The following is a 20,754-nucleotide window of genomic DNA, read 5'->3' as shown; positions in this document are numbered from 1 at the left end:
GGGCATGGCAGCCAGGAGCAACCTGCTTACGAAGTCTCCTGGGGCTCACAAGCTCTGCCCAGGCAGGTGGGATGCTGAATCCTTGGAAGGGACAGACAAGTTTCCTGCACAGAAATGCCCTGACTTATTCCACGATAGTCCCCTAGAGCTCCCTTCGCAATTATTGCCTCACCACGCAGCTTTGTGCCTGGCTGGCCACTAATAATTTATTACAAATAAGTCTCCTCGCTCCAATAAGGCAGTCGGTTTCTCAACCTCTGAATTCCCTACAGAGCTTAACACAGCTGGGCACCCAGCTGGTCCTCATTAAAATCCTTCTGGACCTGAATTTTCCCACCCTTCCTTGCCCCCACCCCCACCGCTGCACTCCAGCAGCTGGCCCAGGAGAAAGCGCCCAGGCACTCTTTCTCCTCATTTTCCTAAGAGTTGGATTGGCGGGTGCCAGCCAACAAAGGAAGAGCAGGTGGGAGCCTCTGAGTCTGCAGATCTGACTGGTAGCTTGATGAAAGATCCTGGGATCTTCTGTAGGTAAACAGGGAATCACTTTTAGCAAATTCTCTAATTAGGGTTCTCTTTATCCTCCTGTGGAAGATACTGATTTGTAACGTTTAAGTCAGGCCATCAATCTCACGGAGAACTGGAAATCTGTCAGAATATTGCCTAAGAAGGGTCTCTGGCAGGAGCCACTTAACTTCTTCCCAGGTTTTGGTTGCCTCACCTATAAAAAGCAGGGATGGCGATGCATTTGTGTAGGCAGGTGACTCCACTAGGTGATAAAGAACCTTTCACGTCTACGCTGTGCAACACTGGACCATCTCGTTCATCCATGTGCCAAACGGTGATGTGGGTGTGGAATAAAAAGATCCAGGGTTCACTGGCGCTTACTAGTGGCTGGTCTTGGGGAGATGCTTCATCTTTCTAAACTAATTTTCTTGCCTATAAAGTGGGCACAATAATAATATCTTCACCGCATAGCTAGTGTGAGATCTCAATGAGGTACACGTGAGCTGTGTTGATAAACTGTAATAGCCCCATGTTACTGATTATTAACCAGCTACAATGACTATGATAAAGGAAAACCTCCCTTTAAATAAGCAAACACTCACAGGGACATGAGAAACACTGAAAAGATTATAGTTGATGGATTTGCAGGTAACTCTTTCCTGCCCAGGGGGATCAGCTGCCCTGAACCTGCCTCTTGAGATGGGGACTCACCAGAGTCAGGTGGTAAATGTTCGAGCTCAGGGAAGAGGATGGAGATCTAAGAGCTGGGTGGTGGTGGGGGGGGGGGGGATGAGGCTGTCTGTCACCTGCCAGAGTCTCTCCCCCACCACTTCTCCAATGTGAGAGCCAACTCCCAGCAACCCCTCCCAGGTAATACAGCGACAGTAAATCGAGGTCCTTATTTTTTAGTGCACTTTGCCAAAAGTGAGCAGACCCTCCAGGAATGAATATTCATTTGTACTACCCCTCCAAAAAAATGCTGATAAATTCATGAAAAAGTTGTTATTGCTAAACGCTAATTGCATTTCCTTGGGTAAGCACCATAAAAAATTCATTGCACTTTTTAGAAACAAGATGCCAAGTGCATTTTAATTGCTAGAGAGAAGAGAGTCGGGGAGAAGCTTAACCAGGAAAATGCTAACTGGGCATAAACTCAGAAAGAAATCTCCCCGAGACAGAAGGCCCAGTGCTGGAACAGGAGCCAAGGAGACAGAGGTCTCCCAAGACAGCACTGACTTGGGGTGGGGGGAAGGTCCTCAAACCTGTGCATCAGCCCATCTGGACGGCGGGGGCTCTTTGCTGCAGGTTATGACATGTAGATTCAAGAAATGTAAAGAATTGAATAAGTGAATGCCCAGATTCTAGAGAGAGGAGCAGGAGTCAGATCCGGAGATTTAAGAAACATGTATGAGAGGAAAACTGTACTTCTATCCTTTTAGCGTGTGTGTGTGTGTGAGAGAGAAAGAAAGAGAGACAGAGACAAAGAGTGTGTGTGTGAAAGAGAGACAGACAGAGACAGAGACACAGATAGAGAGTGTGTGTGTACGAGAGAAAGAGAGACACAGAGAGCAAGAGAAAATGAGGGACTGAGACCCTATATCACTTCACTCCAAGACAGCAGTCCTTGAACCAGTTCACAGAACTGTCGTTATAAAAGCAAAGTCCTAACTGAAGGCCAACCAGAGCATTCTTACATGTCCCCGACCCTGCCCCGTCGGGTCAGCCACAGCCACTTGAGAACACGCAGAGTGGGGAGGATCCTGACTGCATGGGCTTGCCCAGCCTTGACCCCATCTGCCCAGAAGCCTCGGGGCCAGGGGCTCCTCTAAGGAGGCACTTTCCTTGCCTGAGAGACATGGAGAAAGCGGTCCCAGGGCATCCCCGAGCATCCTCCCAAAAGATGCGTGCAGGGAAGGGCAGAGGGGGGAGGGCGGGTGCCCAGCTGCCGCCAGCAGCATCTTCCTCCCCCGCCCCTCCCCCCACTTTTCCAGCCCAGCCCCATCAGCTCTCCTGTTACTGAGGCTCCCTGGTGAGAAAGAGGGACTCAAAACCAGGGCCCGAGAGGAGAGGCCCGGACCCGGAGGCTGGCCTGTGGGCGATGACTGTCTTGTGCGAAAGGAGGTCCGTGCCTTCTGCACCTGGGTCTGCAGCTCCTCCTCCATCTGGCGGGCCTGCCAGAGACCCAGGAAGAAGTGTGAGGCTGCGTGTGGTGCGGTGGAGGAGGAACAGGGCTGGGAGAGGGGGGCCTGGGCTGACGGAGGAAGGAGCCAGACCCATGATGGCCCCAATACCTACCAGCCGAGAAATTTCCATTTGAGGAAACCACCATTCAGAACCTTGGTTTCCACTTCTATCAAATGCAGCTAAAACTATTTCTCTAGGTTTTCTGTAAGGCTTGAATGAGAACAGGGGTTTATGTGTCCCCTGAAACTCTAAAATGTACTACCGGCCACCTGCCCCTGTGCCCAACCCTGGGGAGAGATGCTTCTCATCATCACGCCCTGCATCTGTTAAGTACTTTACACAGAGGACCTGTCTTCATGCACATTATCCTCCTGGGCCCTCCCACTGAACAGATGAAGCCAAGTGGCTTGCCTGATGTCACACAAGAATTAATCCCCTGCTGAACCCACACTGCAAAATGCCGAGCTCTCTCCAAAGTGCAGGGAGTGCAGGCACTCACAACTGCCTTAGAAAGCAGGAACGAATGATGGTCGGAAATACGCCCCCGAACAACATGAGGACCACCCACCACAAGCCTAGGGCTGCACGGCTGTCTCGTGGTAATCTTACCTCACTACATCGCCGCAGGAGCATTCGAGGTAGCCGTGAGCTACTACCAAGAAACTGGGGCTTGCCAAGCTTAGGGACGGGCCGAAGCTCACCCAGTAAATGGCAGATCTGGGCTACAAACTCAGGTCCACTCTTCCCTAGCTAATACTTAAACTGATAGAAATCCAATGCATTCGGTGCTATAAGCATCACTTCCTCCTCCCCATCTAGGGACCATTCTTCAGCCCCAAGCAGCGCCCAGACCTAAGAGCTGAGCATCACCCAAGGGTTGGGTCCTTTATAAAGCTGCCCGCCCACCCCTGCCCCCACACTCACCCTCGCAGTGTCATGGATCCAGTCCAGGAACTCGGCAACCTTGGCATAGACGCCAGGGTGATTGGGCTCCGCGCAGCCGCGGCCCCAGCTGACCACCCCCACCAAGTGCCACGTGCCCCCGTCCAGGCACACCAGGGGGCCCCCGCTGTCACCCTGAGGGATCCAGACGTAGAGACACAGAGAAGCGGGCAGTTAGTCCTTCCTGGTGGAGGCGCACCAGAACTCCCCAAAGCACACCCTCTACGCTAGGCTCCTTCTGCTTCCAGCATGGATCTCCGCTCGCCTCGTCCCTCCATTAATCCTTAGCTGCACTACTCAACTCGCCTAGACACCCATCCTCCTAGAGAGGCTGCTCAGACTAGGGGCCAAGCCCCAGCAGGAAACCCCTCATCCCCGCCCCCGACCACGGTCCCGCTCACTGCTGCACCTGGCACGCGTCGGCCCTCCCGTCCACGTAGCCGGCACACAGCATGCGGGGGGTAAGGGCCCCGCTGTACATGCAGGAGCTGTTGCAGAGCTGGGTGCCCAGCAGGGGCACCACCGTGTCCTGCAGCGTGTCTGAGCTGTGGGCTGCGGGAGGCAGACATGGAGATGGAGGGATACAGGGCCGGGCCGTGGGGCACAAAGCAAGGCCAGGAAGACACAGCAGCTGGAGGGATGGTGGTTAGAGGCCCCGGAGACACGAGACCCAAAGAGCAGAGCCCAGGGTGGGAGCTGTGGACCCCGGGAAGGAGGCAGGGGTCTGTCAGACTTAAGAGTGAAGAAGGCCAGAAAAAGGGCAGGGGTATAAAAGGCCTGGCTTCAGGGGAAACTCAGGGGGTGTTCTCCCAGGAAGACCCAGGCAGGGGAGACTGAGGCCAACGATGACACCAGAGAAAAAGGGGGTTGGCACTGCCATTTGGCCCAGGGGGGGAGGTGGACATGGGAGGTAGAGGTGCGTCACCTTGGGGGAGGATGCTCCCCCACTCCCCCACCCCTTTTGTACCCAGGGCCCTGGGAGCTGACTCACTGTGGCTGGGGTCGGTGTGGCCCCAGCCAGACACCCAGCACTGTGAGCCCCTTGGGAAATCTTGCTTCTCAGCTGGCAGGCACACAGCACCCACGGTGTCTGTAGAGAAGCAGGTGGTTCTGGGCTCCACTCAGGCTCAGCTTCCCTTCCCCACCACCTCACCCTCAGCCTCGGGGAAGAACCAGGCCTGGCAGTTCCTCCTCACCCGCTTCTCAAACAACCCTGGTTCCTGGCCTCCACCAACCAGGTCTCCTGTAAGGTTGTGCAGGTCGTGCACCGTACCACATTGCAGGGGGGGCCACCATTCGCACAGAGGACAATGTATAAACTGCAGTGTGCGGGGTGCCTTCTAGGCTGGGCAGTGCACACCCCCAACCCAGGGACTGAGGGAGAACGAGAATTCCTTCTGAGCATCTGTACTCCTTTGGGACTTCACTTGGGGTGTTGGATCCCTCTTAGGGAATTGTTTCCAAAAGTGTGGCAAGTCCTATGGTTGGGGCCCACACTTGTCAGGTGGCACGTAGACATGCCATTAAATAATCGCTGATGCGTGAGGGGAGGAAGGGTTTTCTTCTGGGTTCTCCTTCAGTCCCTCGAACTACATCATGGAGAAAGATTCCATGGGGTGCCCCTGTGTGGCTCTCCCAGTGCCTGTCAACTTCCCCCTAAATACGGAGACAGCAGGCCCAGACGCCAAATTCTGCAGAGGACTTGAACCCTGGCTCGTTTTCGCTCTGTGTTTTCATGGTTGTTACCTATTTGCTACAAGTAATGTGGGCTCTCCAGTTAGGCAGTAGCTTGAAGTTTGCCTTTTAAAGGTACTTAAGTCAATTTAGGGGCACCTGGGTGGCTCAGTCGGTTAAGCATCCGACTTTGGCTCAGGTCATGATCTCGCTGCTTGTGGGTTCAAGCCCCGCGTCGGGCTCTGTGCGGACAGCTCAGAGCCTGGAGCCTGCTTCGGATTCTGTGTCTCCCTCTCTCTTTGCCCCTCCCCTGCTCACGCTCTGTCTCTCTCTCCCCCTCTCTCTCAAAAATAAACATTAGGAAAAATAAATGTACTTAAGTCAATTTAGAAATATGAACTGTTGAGCAAAAGTTCAGAGTCACGTAGGCCCAAGGGTATGTAGCAACACTGGGATTTGGGAAACCCAAGGCCATGGGTGGAGGTGGGAGAGAGGAGCGCTGAGTGTATGTGAGTGTGTGCGTGTGTGTGAGAGAGCGTGCACGTGGGTACTTGCGTGACCACTGGGTGAGTGCGTGTGCGTGTTTGTGTGTGTGTGTGTGTGTGTGTGCATGTGTGTGTGTGTGTGCTGGTGAGCACGCACATGCACGTGCATGCTGGGGGGGCTTGCTCTTCGAGGGCAGGTGCTGTGGAGAAGCAGCCCTGGAGCCCAGACACCAGGCTCGGGAACCATGTGCCGTGTGACCTTGCAGAGCGTCCCTCTCCTCACTAAGTGTCACTGTCCTTGTCTGTATATACCTGTCTCATCTACCTGTCAGGGTTGTTATGAGAGTTGAAGGAAAGACATCTGGAAAACTGTGTAGCATGTCACGCCGTGGCATGGGGACGGGGGAGGGATGGTCTGTTGGTAGACAGAGCAGCCAGGAGCTCTGCTGGGGACTTGGAGGCAAGACCCGCTTGCAGTCCAGCTGCAAAAAGGGCCAGAACCTTTGTCCCCAAAAGAGCCTGCGCAAGCCTGGGTGAAGCTGAGGTCCAGGAGATGGCAGAGCTCATCCGATGAACTGAGCGTGTTAAGGTTTACAACGCTGGGCGGGAACTCAGAAGGGAGCTCACCTCTCAGGCGTCCCAGGGCCTGCCCCGCTCCCTCCACGGCCCGCAGCCTGTTCGTTCCTGGCTGGTGCCTCACCTGAGAAGTTGAGCGGTGTCCGGAGCTGGAGGAGGGCGACATCGTAGTCGTGATTCTGGGTGCTGTAGAGGGGGTGAGGGATGAGCCTCTCCACCACAGCCCCTTGGTGCGGCCTGACGGCACTGTGGCTCACCAGCCCCGTGTACACCCGCCAGCTGGACAGCCGGGACAGCCTAAAACTACACACAGGAGCCGTGCTGAGCCCAGGGAAGGGAGGGGCAGAAGAGGCTGACATAAGCATGCCGGCGGATGGAGGAAGCTGGCCAGAGAAACCATTAATGGAAGCCCCCATCACCAGGCTGGGCACTCGCAGGACCCAGGGGCCAGGCCTCTTAGTATCGTTGCAGCAGCTGGCAAGATACTGGGCACACAGTAGGTGCTTAATAAATGCTGCAGAACGGCCAGAGACATGAGACACTGGGGGTCATCTGCAACCCCCCAGCCCCTCTGTCCTGAATGAGCCCCCTCCACATTTTGTAACGAACATCAAAGGGGCTTGTGTGACCTCCTAACTCTGAGTCAGAAAAAGTTCTGGGAGTCTTGCCTCTCCACCTACTACCTGTGACCATGGGGAAGACACCTCACCTCTCCCAGCCTCAGTTTCCTCATTGTGAAGTGAGAAGTGTGCTACTGCCCTGCCCGCCGCCAAAAGAAGAGGTCCAAAGAGCTCATTTGCTCGTCATTCATCCCTTCCTTGCTCAAACCAGTATTTATTAAGCACCTATTGTATTTCAGGACTGTTCTAGGCCATGGGGACATGGCCGTGGACAAATCAAGAAAGGGACCCAGGGGTAAACAAGACTGAGAGTCCCCGTTCCTGGGGAGCTTCCAGTCTAAAGGGGAGGAGAGACATTAAACAAATAATTACCCGGAAGGTGATTTAATGACACTTGTGATAAACATTAAGAAGCACAGAGCGCTGTGAATACGAAAGTATTTTGAAAACTTCAAAACTGAGCCAGCACAGAGGACCAGTCTTTGTCTTACTGCTGCTACTCATGCAAATTGTTCTTGGCACTGAACGGGGAGAGCACTTCGCAATCCGTGCCCCTGAGGACGCACATGGGGAGGCAGACTGCTCGACGTGGACTTTTTTTTTTTAATTTTTATGTTTGTATTTATTTTTGAGAGAGAGAAAGACAAAGTGCGAGTGGGGAGGGGCAGAGAGAGAGGGAGACACAGAATCTGAAGCAGGCTCCGGGCTCCGAGCTGTCAGCACAGAGCCCGACGAGAGGCTCGAACCCAAGAACCGTGAGATCATGACCTGGGCCACCCAGGTGCCCTCGACATGGCCAAACGGAAAAGGCAACTGAGGCCGTGTCCTCCCCAGCAGCCCCTGAGACTTGCCTGTGCATGCAGTGTGCAGCCGTCATCACCCAGCGTGGGGCCAGCACAGAGCCCCCACACGTGTGCCGGGAGCCCAGGGCCACACTGGCCTGCCAGGGCCAGCGCCCGGGAGCCACGGCCTGCCCGCCAACTATCCGGGAAGCCAGGGGCCTCGTCCCACACTCTGCAAACAGGAAAGCATGAGTGAGATGGTGACTAGGGAAGAGAGGTGGGTGATAGATTGGTCCTAACTCTCGGGGAGCACGGTCCAGTGTGGACGGCTCTGATTTATTTCTCCCGACCCTGAATTGGGGGTATGAGAAGGCAGAAATCAGTCTGCGAGCTCACGGAGGCCCACACCCAGGCCTGTGTTGTGTGCAGAGCCCCGACACCTAACCAAATGCCTGTCCCACAGGAGGGGTCAGAATGTTGGTGTGTAGAGGGATGCATGCAAAAGGAGAGGTGAAGACACAGACGGATGACTGGGGTCACACGCAAGGAGCTCTGCAGACTGTCTCCCATGCAGCCCCTGGTTTACCACCTGCCTTAGTCTCCTAAAGTTGCTAACTGGTTGACGGCCTATAGTAATCCCCCTGGGGGCTCTCCAGAGGAAAGCGGGAAGGAGCCTCAGAAGTCAAGACAGATAGTGCTAGGAAGAGAAGCAAGATCATCCAACCAGATCGGTGGCTGGTGGGGGACACGACAGAGGAGTGGACAGGGCTCTGTTGAGATGGAACTGTGTCTGCAAGGTGACCGGCAGGCAGAGGGGAAGGTGGGCAAGGAACCCCATCCCACACCAACTCTGTGTGGCTCTCCACACTCAGGACAGTGGGGAGACCCTTTCCTCCCACTGCCGCCTTCCTGGACTGGACACATGACTCACCAGAGCATCTGAGGGAAACGATTTGACCAGAAGCGCAGCTGTCCCTGCAAAATGGAGATGGCAGCAAGAAGCTGGACAGGGGCCCACCCGAGGGCATGGAGGCCAGGTGGAGACAGAGGAGGCCTCCGGTGCAGCCCCCCTCTGTTTCCCACCCCCGCCCCAAGCTCCAGGCCCCTCCTCATTCACAGGCCCCCAGGACAGCACTGCTACCCTGGCCCATTGCCCCACCCCAGGGTACCAGTGGAGGTTGTGGCCCTTGACGGTTGTCCTAGACAGGGCCCCAAGTTACAGACAAGAAAGTCCAACTGTGCCCACTAAGAGCCCCCAAATGGACGTGTTTTCGGTGGATGAGCGGATAAGGGACTAAAGGAAGAACAGGGAGCTTTGTCCCATGCCCCTCCTGGGCTTACTCTCTCTTCTCTATCCCCCGCCCTTTGCTCTCCTCTCCCCCTCCTCCTTCTTAGCAAACCTCCATTCCTGCTGGACCAAAGCCCTCTTCTCTCACCTGCTCTTACTGGCCCCAGCAGCCTAATGCCTCGATCGTTCTAGTGTCTCAAACCCACAGCATCCCGGCTCTCCTGGCAGAGTGAATCCCCACTCATGGGAACGGAGTTTGTGATTTCAGACTGGGAAATTTTCCTCTGTGTCCTATATCACACGGCCAATGTCTTTGCTACCAGCCTCCCATGACAGGAAGATTTCTGCCGGACTGTTCACCAGGAAGTAAGGGACCCCACTCAATCTCCTCAGAAGCCCTACCTGGGCTGCCACATCTCCTCCAGGAAGCCTCCCAGTCCTGGAGAAAGCTGAGCAAACCCCTGGGAGCTGTTGAGCTGGATGTCAGACAGGTTCACTCCCTTGTAGTGAGTGAGTCTTGGCAGAAGAGGGGAACAGAACGGGAGGAAATCGGTTTACACTGTAGCACAGGAGATGGCAGTTAATCATGACCGGGATATATGTGATATACAATCCACCCAACAGTACCCTCACTGAGCAAGACTTTGACAATGACTTCTGGGATTTATATTTGTTAAAAAGCAGTATTGCTCAAAGGAGAGAAACAGGCTGGGGTACCATCGTGTCCAGAGGCCAGGAGATGGCCAAAGTGACCTCTTGCCAGTTCCTGAGCACTTTGATGGGGACGGGCAGATAGAGGTCTCCAACTCCCCCTTTCCTACCACCAGCCTGCCACCCTCCCCGGGCCCCTAGCCTGGCCCCAGTTACCTGAGATGTCCCAGGCTCTGGCAGATCCGCAGCCCCAGGGCAGAGCTCCAGCCCTCGTGGCAGACCAGGAGCCAGTCTGGCCGAGCCCTCACCTGTACTGCCAGCAAGAAGCCCTCAGGGTTGATTCTGAAAGATACTAAAGGCACAGCATAAAAGTCACATCCTACCTGCTGAGGGGTAGAGGGGCAGAGTGGCCAGGGGGAGCTGGACCTGGCCGTGCGGGGACCCAAAGAGGCCTTAATGACCCCTGTCCGTGCCTCAGCTAGAGATCAAAACAGTCCCCAGGGTGTGCTGGATGCTCTGAACCAGAGATCCACTTTTTGAGGCTGGACCATGTCACTCCCTTCCCACCAGAGGAGGAGACCCGGATGCAGGCAGTGGATTCATGGCCTTCCATTTTGGTCCTCTTTGCCCCTGGCCAGAAGTGGGGAGCCCAGAGCTCTGAAGGGGCTCAGGGCTGGGGGGAGGGCAGTCTTGCTGCCTTGGGGGTGTGGCCCACCTGTTCTGGGAAGCGAAGGGAGCAGGGCTTCCTCACCACTGGCCTCTGAGCAGCTCAAAGGCATCTCCTCATCCTGCAAGTTCCCAGGAGATGGCTGAGAGGTGGCTGGCCACAGATACAGCACTTCAGAGGACAAGGACAGGGAGAGGTCACAGAGAAGAGGCTAGGAGAAGGGAGGGATTCCCAAGGAGAGGGCCAAGGGGCAGAACAAGACCCCTGCAACAGAGGGAGACAAAAGCAGCTGCCTGGGGACTCACGCACCACCCAGCCTTAGGTGGGTCCCCCAACTAACACCCCGAGGAGAGCACACTCTGTCTGTCCCTGTCTCCGTCTCTCTCTGACTGGGAATGATTTCTAGAAAACGTCTGCCCTGGGCCTCCCCGGGTCATCCATTCAAGTACCTTACAGTTCTCACTGTAGGACTAAAACATTCTTTACGCGGAGCCTAAATCCCTCCAGCTGCGAATCCATCCCTTCTCCCCTGCTGTCAGCTCGGGGTAGATCAGAAAGACGCTCTTCCCGACTGCCCTTTACACCCGCTTGTGTCTTGCAACAAGGATCCCCCAGATCCTGTTCTCCAGCCCTCCCCAGAGCACCGAAGGGCCCCAGCACTGACCGAGAAGCCATGAGCCGACGCTCGCACCAGCCAGCAGCGCCAGGGCGCCCAGCCCCACGCATCCGCGCCGCCTTGAGCACCAGCGCCCCGCCTGAGAGGCTGTGGGAGAGGGCAGAGGAGTCTGGGTGCCCCGCTCCTGCCTGCCAGCCTCACTCTGCCCTGAGGCACCTCCATGGGGCACAGCAGCCACTGGGCTGTGGCGGGAGTTTGCTCCCACTGTCCCTGCCCACCTCCCCCTGCCCCATCACCACAGAGCCCACTCAGTCCCCAAACTGGGAAACGGCCAAAGCGGTTCCGGGAGGAGCAGTGAGGCTGCCTCTCGCCATCGGTAATTTGGGACTGGCCCATGAAGGGTCTGGGGAATGTGGACAGCTTATCCACTCACTGTCTCCACCCTATCATTCCCCTATAGCCCAATCTCGCCTACTGGGCTGCTGCTGGGCCTCAGGCCTCCTCAGTGGGTCTCCTGGCTCTGCTCTGAAGATCCCAGGTCCTGGACCCTCCTCTGCATACTGAGGCTCCATGTGGGCTTGGCCATCCGGCATCGGGCTCTGGGAAAATAACTGTCGGTCACTCAGGATCCCCACACCACGGTGAGAAGTCACAGCCCACTACGAGCCCCCACTCTCTAACCTCGGCTGTGCACTCACTGCCTCTTCTTCATCTTAGACACTCTCTCTGTCTTCCCACCGATGCCCATGCCCCTCCAGGCCTTCTCTGCTCCCCTGGATCCCCTAACCTCACCCACCTTATTCTTACAAGGCCAGTAAGTATCAGAGCGGGTATTCAAACCCAGACTGGGCTGACTCTGAAACCCACACTCCTCACCACCCACTCCCCTTGCCTCCCACAGCTATCAAGGGCATCCACTGAGCCTCTCCACATCCCTCCTCAGGCCTCCAGACCCCAGCCTTCTTCTTCCCCTCCTGTGTCAGAGTAGGAAGTGCCCCTGCACAATGCACCATATTTAGCCCAGGTGGATAGGCCACAATGGGGGACACTGTAGGGAATTCAAAATAAACCAACATGGAACACTCCCCAGCTGCCCCCAAAGAATCTGCAGTGGAGTCCTGACAATAGGTCATGTAAAAAAAGCAGAATATGTTAAGTGACAGAAGGGAAGTTCAGTTTCACCACCATTGGCATTCAGAAGCAGAGCTTACTTCTCACCGGGGAGATCAAAAAAGGCTTCCCAGAATAGGCAGCCTGAGACAGGCCCTCGGAGACGCACGGGGCCTACATGGACATATATGGGCATTGGGTGTTCTAGGCGACTGAAGAGGCAAAAGCATGGGGGTGGAAAAGCACAGAGCAGAGTAAGTTATATGTTTGCCTGAAGTTCATGTGCCGTGAAGAAGAGTAATGGAAAATAAGATCTTGGGGGAAATACTGGAAGAGCAGTTCAAAGCTAGGTCTGCAGCCTAACACCTCTCCAAACTTCAGTTTTCTCATTTGTAAAATAAGAGTGATCACCATTACTACCCAACGAGTAATCTCCCTCCTCTAGTTCTTGTCTCCATTCATTCTCCATGTCAGAGCAATCCTAAAATTCAAACATGAGCAAGTTAATCTCATCTTTAAAGGACCCAATGAGAGGAGTCTGAGTGGCTGTTGGCTGAACGTCCGACTCTTGATTTCAGCTCAGGTCATGATTCCAGGTCATGGGATTGAGCCCTGCTCAATCATGGGCTCCTCCCTGAGTGTGGGGCCTGCTTAAGATTCTCTCTCTCTCCCTCTGCCCCTCTCCCCCCACCCTCTAAAATAATAATAATAATAACAATAATAATAATAATAATAAAGTACCAAATGAATCTCTGTAGTCTGATAAATCCAAAGTCCTAAGACATGGTTCAGAAAATCCCCTGTGATCTCACCCTTCCTCACCTCTCCATCCCCAGCTGCCAGCATGACTCCCTCCTCAGTGGAATTCAGGATCATACTAACACACATGCCAGTCCTCCAGGCCTTCACGTGCTCTCACACCACAGAGACTTTGCACTTGCTGTCCTTTCTCCCATTGTAGCTGACTCCTAGGACCCTTTAAGACATAGCTAGACATCACTGCTCTAAGAAGTTTCCTTCAACCCATAAGGCACCTGTTTTGGCCCTATATTGTGCTCATTTACCTCTCTCTCTCTCTCTCTCTGCCTTTCCTCACTGGTCTAGGCATCCCTAGATGCCCCGGGGGGGCGGGGGGAAAGAGAGAGACAGAGACAGAGAGAGAGAGAGAGAGAGAGAGAGAGAGAGAGAGAGAGAGAGGCCAGGTCAGGGATAGCACAGTTGTAGGTACAGCCTTACCATTTGGGTCAGTGGCACCAATGTAAAGCCTCAGGGTCTGCTAGTCAGGGTTCTGCTCCTGTTCTTGGATCAGCATTGATTAAATAGCCCAGCCAGCTTGGTTGGAGGGTGAGGTTTCCCTAGTTCACATAGGGCCCCTCCCTTTATCCTCCCCCCACTACACACACACACACACACACACACACACGTGCGTGCACGCGCGTGCCAAAGAGACAATAAATCTGCTCAGAAACCATGAATAGACCCCTTGTTGCAGGGAAAGGGGCCAAGGGCTGGGCTGGGCTGGGCAGCCTCAGGCCCTCCCATCTGCTAACTAGAAGCTTAGAAACAGAGAAAAAGGTTATAGGGAGGAGGGGAGGCCAGCTACTGTTGCTTAGCAACCAGGTCCCTTGCGCCAAACAGTGTGCCCCATGCATGCTAGCACATTCCCCCTTCCTGCTGACAGGGCTGTATTGGAAAGACTGATATTAGCATTTGTTGAAATGTTTCTGAGCCCTCTGGATTACATCTCATCTCTGTGTGGGTTGGCTTTCCCAGCAGTGTGGGGCTGTCACCATGTTGGAATTGGGATGATAATGAGGAATCTTAGTCGTTTCTCTCCTCAGGGCTACACCTGTTGCCCCAATGCTGAGGAAATGGGGTCTCTCCCCCCAGCTGCCCTGGGGACCAGTTACTACAGGAGCCCCCAGTGCTATCTTGCTTCAAAGCACAAAGCGGCCTGGCTGAGCTGAGCACGCCTGGGAACCACAGCTCTTCAGAGAGGCAGAACAGGTCCCAAGGAAGAAAAAAGACTTGTGTGGCTTCCCCTGTTCCAAATGCTTCCCACGGACCCCTCAGATAGAACAGTTAGGAATACGGGCTTTCACCTAACCCCAGATCTGCCACTTCCCTTACTGTCTCACCTGCAAAATAAGGAATAGTACCCACCTCATGGGACTGATGTTGGAAATGAAGGAGATACTGAATGTAAAGCTCCTAGCCTGATATCTAGCAGAGAATCTACTCAGTAACTATTAGCTGCTATCACTATTATGATTATTACTGTTGAACCTCATCCACACAGCCTTTATTTTTGCTATTTTCCTCTTACATTCAGTGTGTCAACTCTGAGCTTATGGTAATCACACACAGCACCCCACACTTCTAATACAATGAAGAGACAGAGGTCAGCTATGAATCACAGAAGGAGGAGGAAAGAACTGTTGGTGGGAGCTGAGAATTCCCTGGCTAGGCTCTGAGATCCCCTAAAACAAATACCCCTCTGCCTACATAGATGAATAGTTACTGTGTCTGGAATTAGTTTGGGCATGGAGAATGAATACGTCACAAACTAGGAAACTGCAGGCTGAGGGAAGACACAGGAACAGGTGTAAATAATTATTTGTGAAAAGTGAAATAACAGGGGCATCAACATAGATGTATAGGAAGATAAAGAAATAACCGAGTCCTTTGCCCAGAGGACACAGAAAAGGCTTTATAATAGAGGAGACATTTGAGCTGTGTTTTAAGAAATGAGAAGGCAATCACAGGGAAGGGCATTTCAAATATGTTACAGGTGATGTCAGTGAAAATGCCAGAGTAAAGCCCTCTGAAAATTCTCTTCTTCACAAAAGCAAGGAGAAAACTGACAAAAAATTATCAGAATCAACTTCCTCAAAAGTCTGGAAATTAACCAAGAGCTTAATATGGAAAGTGTTTATTCAAGAAAAAGGACACAATCTTTGTAAGAACAGTGAGCCTTTATGGCATTTTAATGTTTATTTACTTTTGAGAAAGAGAGACAGACAGAGAGAGACAGAGTGTGAGCAGGGGAGGGGCAGGGAGAGATGGAGACACAGAATCCAACGCAGGCTCCAGGCTCTGAGTTGTCAGCACAGAGCCCGACGTGGCGTTCGAACCCACAAAACGTGAGATCATGACCTGAGCCAAAGTCAGACGCTTAACCGACTGAGCCGCCCAGGCGCCCTGCTTTATGGCATTTTAATTTGCTCTAATTCCATCACCCTCTCTCCAGCGCTGAAGTAGCCTTAGGAACCAACATCCCATGATCACAGGGAAAATCAGCAGCTTGGTAGTCAGAGGTAGAAGAGGGTTGGAGCTCCTTCAAAAAGCCTCATTTCCAGAGAGCAGTCATTATTTGAACTGTCTGGAAGATCCCTTTTGCAAGGCCATCTTACTTTGACTGGACTCTGAGCTTGCCCAGGATGAAGAGCTTTTTCCCTAAGGAGGTCTGTTGAAAACAATCAAAGACAATTGTGGGCCTTTATGGCTGCCTGAGGCAATGGATAACAGTTGGGGCAAACAATAAGCTAATCAAAAACCTTAAAATAAAAAGCTGGGGAATAAGGTGTCCATAAGGGGATTTTGAAATATTCCAGAGAATCTAGAAAGCATGCATATGCATAGGAATGTGCACATACCCAGGGCTGTGTACTTATTTAGGAAAGACTTCAGGAAGGTCCTAAGCTTTCGTCTCTGGCTAACCTTGATGCTCTAAAAAAGTAGGAAGTGAAGGCTAAGGCAGAGTTGTAAACTTCCTGGCTGATTGTTGAAGGCCTGCCCCAACATGCCCCTAGAGCCTCTGCACAGACTGAGAGACTTATTGGTTCTAGGCATCTAAAGCAAATCTCTGTCCAATCTTTAGCTGACCACTAAGCTGACTGAGCAGAGACTTCAGTGGCCACACATGACAAAGAATACATAGACATTACAGAATTCGTTCAGAAAAGTCACTAAACAAACAACATCAACAACAATAAACACCAGGGAAGAGGGAGAATCTGATTTCCAGAGTTGATGTATTATATCATTTAAAATCCAGTTTCCAACAACAAATGGTGAGGCGCGCACACACACACACACACACACACACACACACAAAATAAGAAAGTATGGCCCATATTCAGGGGGTAGGGAAGCAATCAATAAAGGGGTTCTGGTTCAAGATGATGATATACAAAAAGCTCCTGAACTCACTTCTTTCCACAGACACAGCAAACCTACAGCTACACACAGAGCAATGGAGCTCGCTTCCAAGTTCCTTCCATGGAAGGCCTGAGCATCCTGTTCACCTTACAACTCATGTAAGTTATAATACGGTGACTGTAGTTTATAACACTGCAACGTATGATTAGATTTTGCTAAGAGTATATAACTTAAATGTTCTCACCAAAAAGTAAGTAAACAAATATGTCTACAAGTAAGTAAACAAATATGTCTAAAACAGGTGATAGATGTGTTAATAAACTCGACGAGAGGAACCCTTTCACAATGCACATAGACATCAACATCATTAAGATGCACACTTTAATTTTACAATCACAAGTTTATCAATCATAAGTCTCCATAAAACTGAAAAAAAAAAGCGTGGGTTTTAGATTACACTGAGACCGGCCTCTTCCTGGCCATCCTTCTCTGCTCTGCTACCTAAGAAGGCTCCCTTCTCTTTCTCTCTGCTACTCCTTCCATCCCAGATGAGCTATTCTGAGGGCCCTGGCTGTTTCCCTGGTTTGGACAGAATACCACCACCAGGGTAAGGCAGCAGGAGCCTACGGTGCAAAGTGTAAGGAGGTAGTCACTAGCAAGTGGAGTGTTAGTACCTGACTACTCTAAGAGTGATGCCTCCTTAAATTTTGTGCCATAGGGTGTGCCATCTGAAAACCAGCTGAAGCGTGACACCCCTCTGCACGAAGGCCCTGGGATCTCTATTTTTACCATGGTGATTCAAATACAGCCTCATCCTAGTTCTGACCCTGCTCCTCTACTTTCTTCCCCCTGACAACTCCCTGACTCCCAGGACCATGTCTATGGATAAGCCTCAACTCATGAACCTTGAAATTTTGCTTTCTCTCCTCCTACAGTGACTATTCTCAAAAATATCAGCTGTCCTTCAGAGGGGCCCTGGCACTTTCAGACAGAGAAAAAATACCTAAGTTCAAGTTATACCGAATTCTCGGACTTACAAACTTTGTTGAAAGGATCTACCATTGAATCTACCATTAATGCTACAGGAAACTGGAGGTGGTCCAAGCCCAGGTCTCCTGACGTCTGGTCCAGGGTTTCCCCCCACTCCTACCACATACATGCCCCACACGTCATGTCTTCACAGAACATGTGGGCTCAGCGAGAAGAAGGTCCCCCTGTGGACCACAGCTCTGGCTAGCGCCTATGGAGTTCCATCCTGCTCCTGATGTCCCCTTCCTGTCTACTGGTGGGTGACAGCTTCAGCTCTTGTTTGTGGATTTAAGCCTGCCCATGATCTTCTGTTCCTGACTGCCTGCCCTACTGATTTCAGACTTGCTGAGATGGCCCCCATAATCACTCTCTCTTTCTTTCCCAGAGGAAGAAAGTCTGGCGCTTCCAGTGTAGTTCATGAGAGCACACGTGGGGGGAAATGCAGGATCAAGATTTCGAGAGGCTCTGTACGTCCCCTTCAGTTCCATCTCATGCCCTTCTGTGGCTTCATCTGTACCAGGAATGCCTCTCTCGCTCTCATCCAGCCTCTATCTGTTCATCATCCATCTGTATCTACAATATCCCCAGGTCCCCTCAAACAACTCCCACCCCCTCCCAGCTCAGTTTGGCTCATTCCACTAGGGATAGTTCAAGCCATCGGACCCTCTAATGCCATCCCACAGTCTAACGAGGCCCAACGGCATACCTCCTTCCACCCAACCCTCTGCAGAGTAATTTTCTCAATGAAGAAATTAATGATACCTAAATCTAATAAAAGAAAGCTTTAGTGAGTGAAAATTGGGAAAATGCGAGATCCAGTTAACTTATTCTAGACCATTACTGCGTATTAATAGGCAGCCAAGAAACCTTGACTGTTGCCATTTTGCTTGCATTGAATACAAAGAAATGGATAAAAGTGTATTTAGAAGGAAAAGAATAGCTATGTGATCTCATATAGTAATCGGTTGTTTATTCATTAGCACACTGCTTTCTGAGTACTCTCTTACATCTTGTTACTCTGACCAAAATCTAAAGTAAGGGATGCCTGGGGCACCTGGGTGACTCAGTCTGTTAAACGTCTGATTCTTGATTTTGGCTCAGATCATGATCTCACAGTTTGTGAGTTCGAGCCCCACATTGGGTTCTGCACTGACAGTACAGAGTCTGCTTGGGATTTTCTGTCTCTCTCTCTCTCTCTCTCTCTCTCTCTCTGCTGCTCTCTCTTTCTCTCTCAAAATAAATAAATAAAGTTAAAAGAAAAAGACCTAAGTTAAATGTCCCTCCACCTCCTCCAACAGCCTCCACATTGGATAGCCCCCTCTTGTAGTTCATGCATCACAGGCATATGGGACATGGCTGAGGGCTAATTGGTGGTAAGCCCTCAAGACCAGGGACACTGTCTCTTCATCTTCGTCTTTTCAGTTGCACACAGTGACTGGCATGTGGCAAGTGCTCAGTAAAGTCTGTTGATGCAATCAATCAACATGTGCACCTGCCAGTCTGTTTTATTTCCTCTCTTCTACCATCCTGTCCAGTCAGGGACGTTTCACCCCCCTGCCTTAGTTCAGACTCCTATCATCTCTTGCTTTCTAAACAATCTCCCTGCCTTTCTTCTCAGCCCCACATAGCACATCCTCCACATGGCTATCAGGATTCCTCCTCTTTTTGGCCTCATGTTTCATTGCATCCTCCCCCTCCATACACATACCCCGTAAACTATATTCCAACTATAGTCAAATTTCTAGAATATTCCTCAAGTGGATGCCATTTCCACTCTTCACTTAGGCTGTGCTCTCGGGCTAGAATGTCCTTCCCTCATGTTTTCATAATTAGAAAGCTTCTGATGCTTCAAGATATGGCTCAGCTGTCAACCCATCGCAAAACTTCTCACTGCATCCCCTAAATCCAAAATTACTGGCTTCTTTTTATACAGGCGCACCCTGGAGGCATTGCTAGTTCAGTCCTAGGCCACAGCAATAAAGTAAATATTACAATAAAGTGAGTCAGATGAATCTTTTGGTTTCCTAGGGCATATAAGAGTTATGTTCACACTGTACTGTAGTCTAGTAAGTGTGCAATGACAGCATTATGTCTAAAGAGGCAATACATATGCCTTAATTTTAAAATACTGTATTGCGCAGGGCGCCTGGGTGGCTCAGTCGGCTAAGCCTCTGACTTCAGCTCAGGTCATGATCTCACTGCTCATGGGTTTGAGCCCCACTTCAGGCTTTGTGCTGACGGCTCGGACCCTGGAGCCTGCTTCAGATTCTGTGTCTCCCTCTCTTTCTGCCCCTCCCCCCCCATTCATGCTCGGTCTCTCCCTCTTTCTCTCTCTCAAATAAATAAACATTTAAAAAATACTGTATTGCTAAAATATGCTAACAATCAACTGAGATTTCAGCAAGCTGCAATCACTGACCACAGGTCCCCCTAACAAATACAATCATAATGAAGACGTTAGAAATATTGCAAGAATTACCAAAATGTGACATTACAAACATGAAGTGAACAAATGTTGTTGGAAAAATGGTGTCACAGACTTGCTTGATGCAAGGTTACCACAAATCTTTAATTTGTCAACAAAACAAAACAAAACAAAAACACAGTCTGCAAATCACAATAAAGCGAAGTGCAATAAAACAAGGTATGTCTGTCTGCATAGAGTTACTCCTAGCACTTTGCCCAGTAAGCAGCACATCATAGTCCCCAAATTAGAAAAAAAAAAAAAAAATTAGCTCCATTCTGTCCTGCCCTGCACTCCTGTTGCATCAGCCACTAAGGCAGCCAAAAAAGTGGGAAGGACAAAAAAAACCCAAAAAACAAAAACAACTCTCTTGTCCCCACGCAGGAGCATGCATTCCCAAGAGGATAGGGAAACAAGGCCTCCCTTGTTCAAATATTCAGACAAAAACTTACCCAAGTTGTATTCTAGGAAATGATTTCTAAGCCTACAAGGAAGGAACTATCCATGGTTTCTGGAGGACTTCTCAAGCTCAGGGATAAAATATGAAGTTTATAATTTACATACCATAAATAAAAATACCACCCCAAACTGTTCATTTTGTTAAGCAACTACGTTTTCCTTTTTTAACTTTGTTTAAAAGCTGTTTACTTTGGGGGCGCCTAGGTGGCTCATTCGGGTAAGCGTCCAACTTTGGCTCAGACCATGATCCTGTAGTTCACCTGTTCGAGCCCCTCGTCAGGCTCTGTGCTGACAGCTCGGAGCCTGGAGCCTGCATCGGACTCTGTGTCTCCCTCTCTCTCTACCCCTCCCCTGCTTGCGCTCTGTCTCAAAAAAATAAATAAATAAATAAAAGGTCAACTTTGGGAGTCATTCAAATTTCTGTCTAAAGACAAGTTTATGGAATACTCAGTCAAACATGGACTACGAGGAGATTTCCCCACATGGTGAATCAGTGGTGTCACTATTGGACACAAAGGGCATTTTCACCTGCTTTAATTAAG

The 20,754-nt window shown here is 51.3% G+C and overlaps 1 protein-coding gene across 11 annotated transcripts in view; it reads right to left on the bottom strand.

Moving 5' to 3' along the window:
* TMPRSS5 (transmembrane serine protease 5) overlaps positions 1 to 20,754 on the bottom strand; it is a 92,386-nt gene that overhangs the window by 58,958 nt on the left and 12,674 nt on the right. For 10 of the 11 annotated variants that reach the window (XR_008290685.1, XR_008290682.1, XR_008290681.1 and 7 more), the window contains exons 2-12: positions 11,465 to 11,588; positions 11,038 to 11,136; positions 10,422 to 10,544; positions 9,923 to 10,058; positions 9,458 to 9,571; positions 8,699 to 8,742; positions 7,837 to 7,999; positions 6,490 to 6,668; positions 4,622 to 4,720; positions 4,040 to 4,182; positions 3,613 to 3,765 (exon numbers count right to left, since the gene is read on the bottom strand). Coding sequence is in view for 4 of the 11 variants with exons in the window: in XM_027036537.2 (XP_026892338.1) it covers positions 3,613 to 3,765; positions 4,040 to 4,182; positions 4,622 to 4,720; positions 6,490 to 6,668; positions 7,837 to 7,999; positions 8,699 to 8,742; positions 9,458 to 9,571; positions 9,923 to 10,058; positions 10,422 to 10,544; positions 11,038 to 11,136; positions 11,465 to 11,588 (1,377 nt within the window). In the remaining 7 variants the exon portion in view is untranslated. Of the gene's footprint in view, positions 1 to 718; positions 2,676 to 3,612; positions 3,766 to 4,039; positions 4,183 to 4,621; positions 4,721 to 6,489; positions 6,669 to 7,836; positions 8,000 to 8,698; positions 8,743 to 9,457; positions 9,572 to 9,922; positions 10,059 to 10,421; positions 10,545 to 11,037; positions 11,137 to 11,464; positions 11,589 to 13,335; positions 19,588 to 20,754 lie in introns of those variants that run through there. The other variant, XR_008290679.1, reaches the window with a different exon arrangement.

The sequence above is a fragment of the Acinonyx jubatus genome, chromosome D1 (assembly GCF_027475565.1).
Source record: "Acinonyx jubatus isolate Ajub_Pintada_27869175 chromosome D1, VMU_Ajub_asm_v1.0, whole genome shotgun sequence".
In the NCBI taxonomy this organism is placed as follows: domain Eukaryota; kingdom Metazoa; phylum Chordata; class Mammalia; order Carnivora; family Felidae; genus Acinonyx; species Acinonyx jubatus.
The sequence above is the reverse complement of the archived record's forward strand: the minus strand, read 5'-3'. Positions and strand labels throughout refer to the sequence as shown.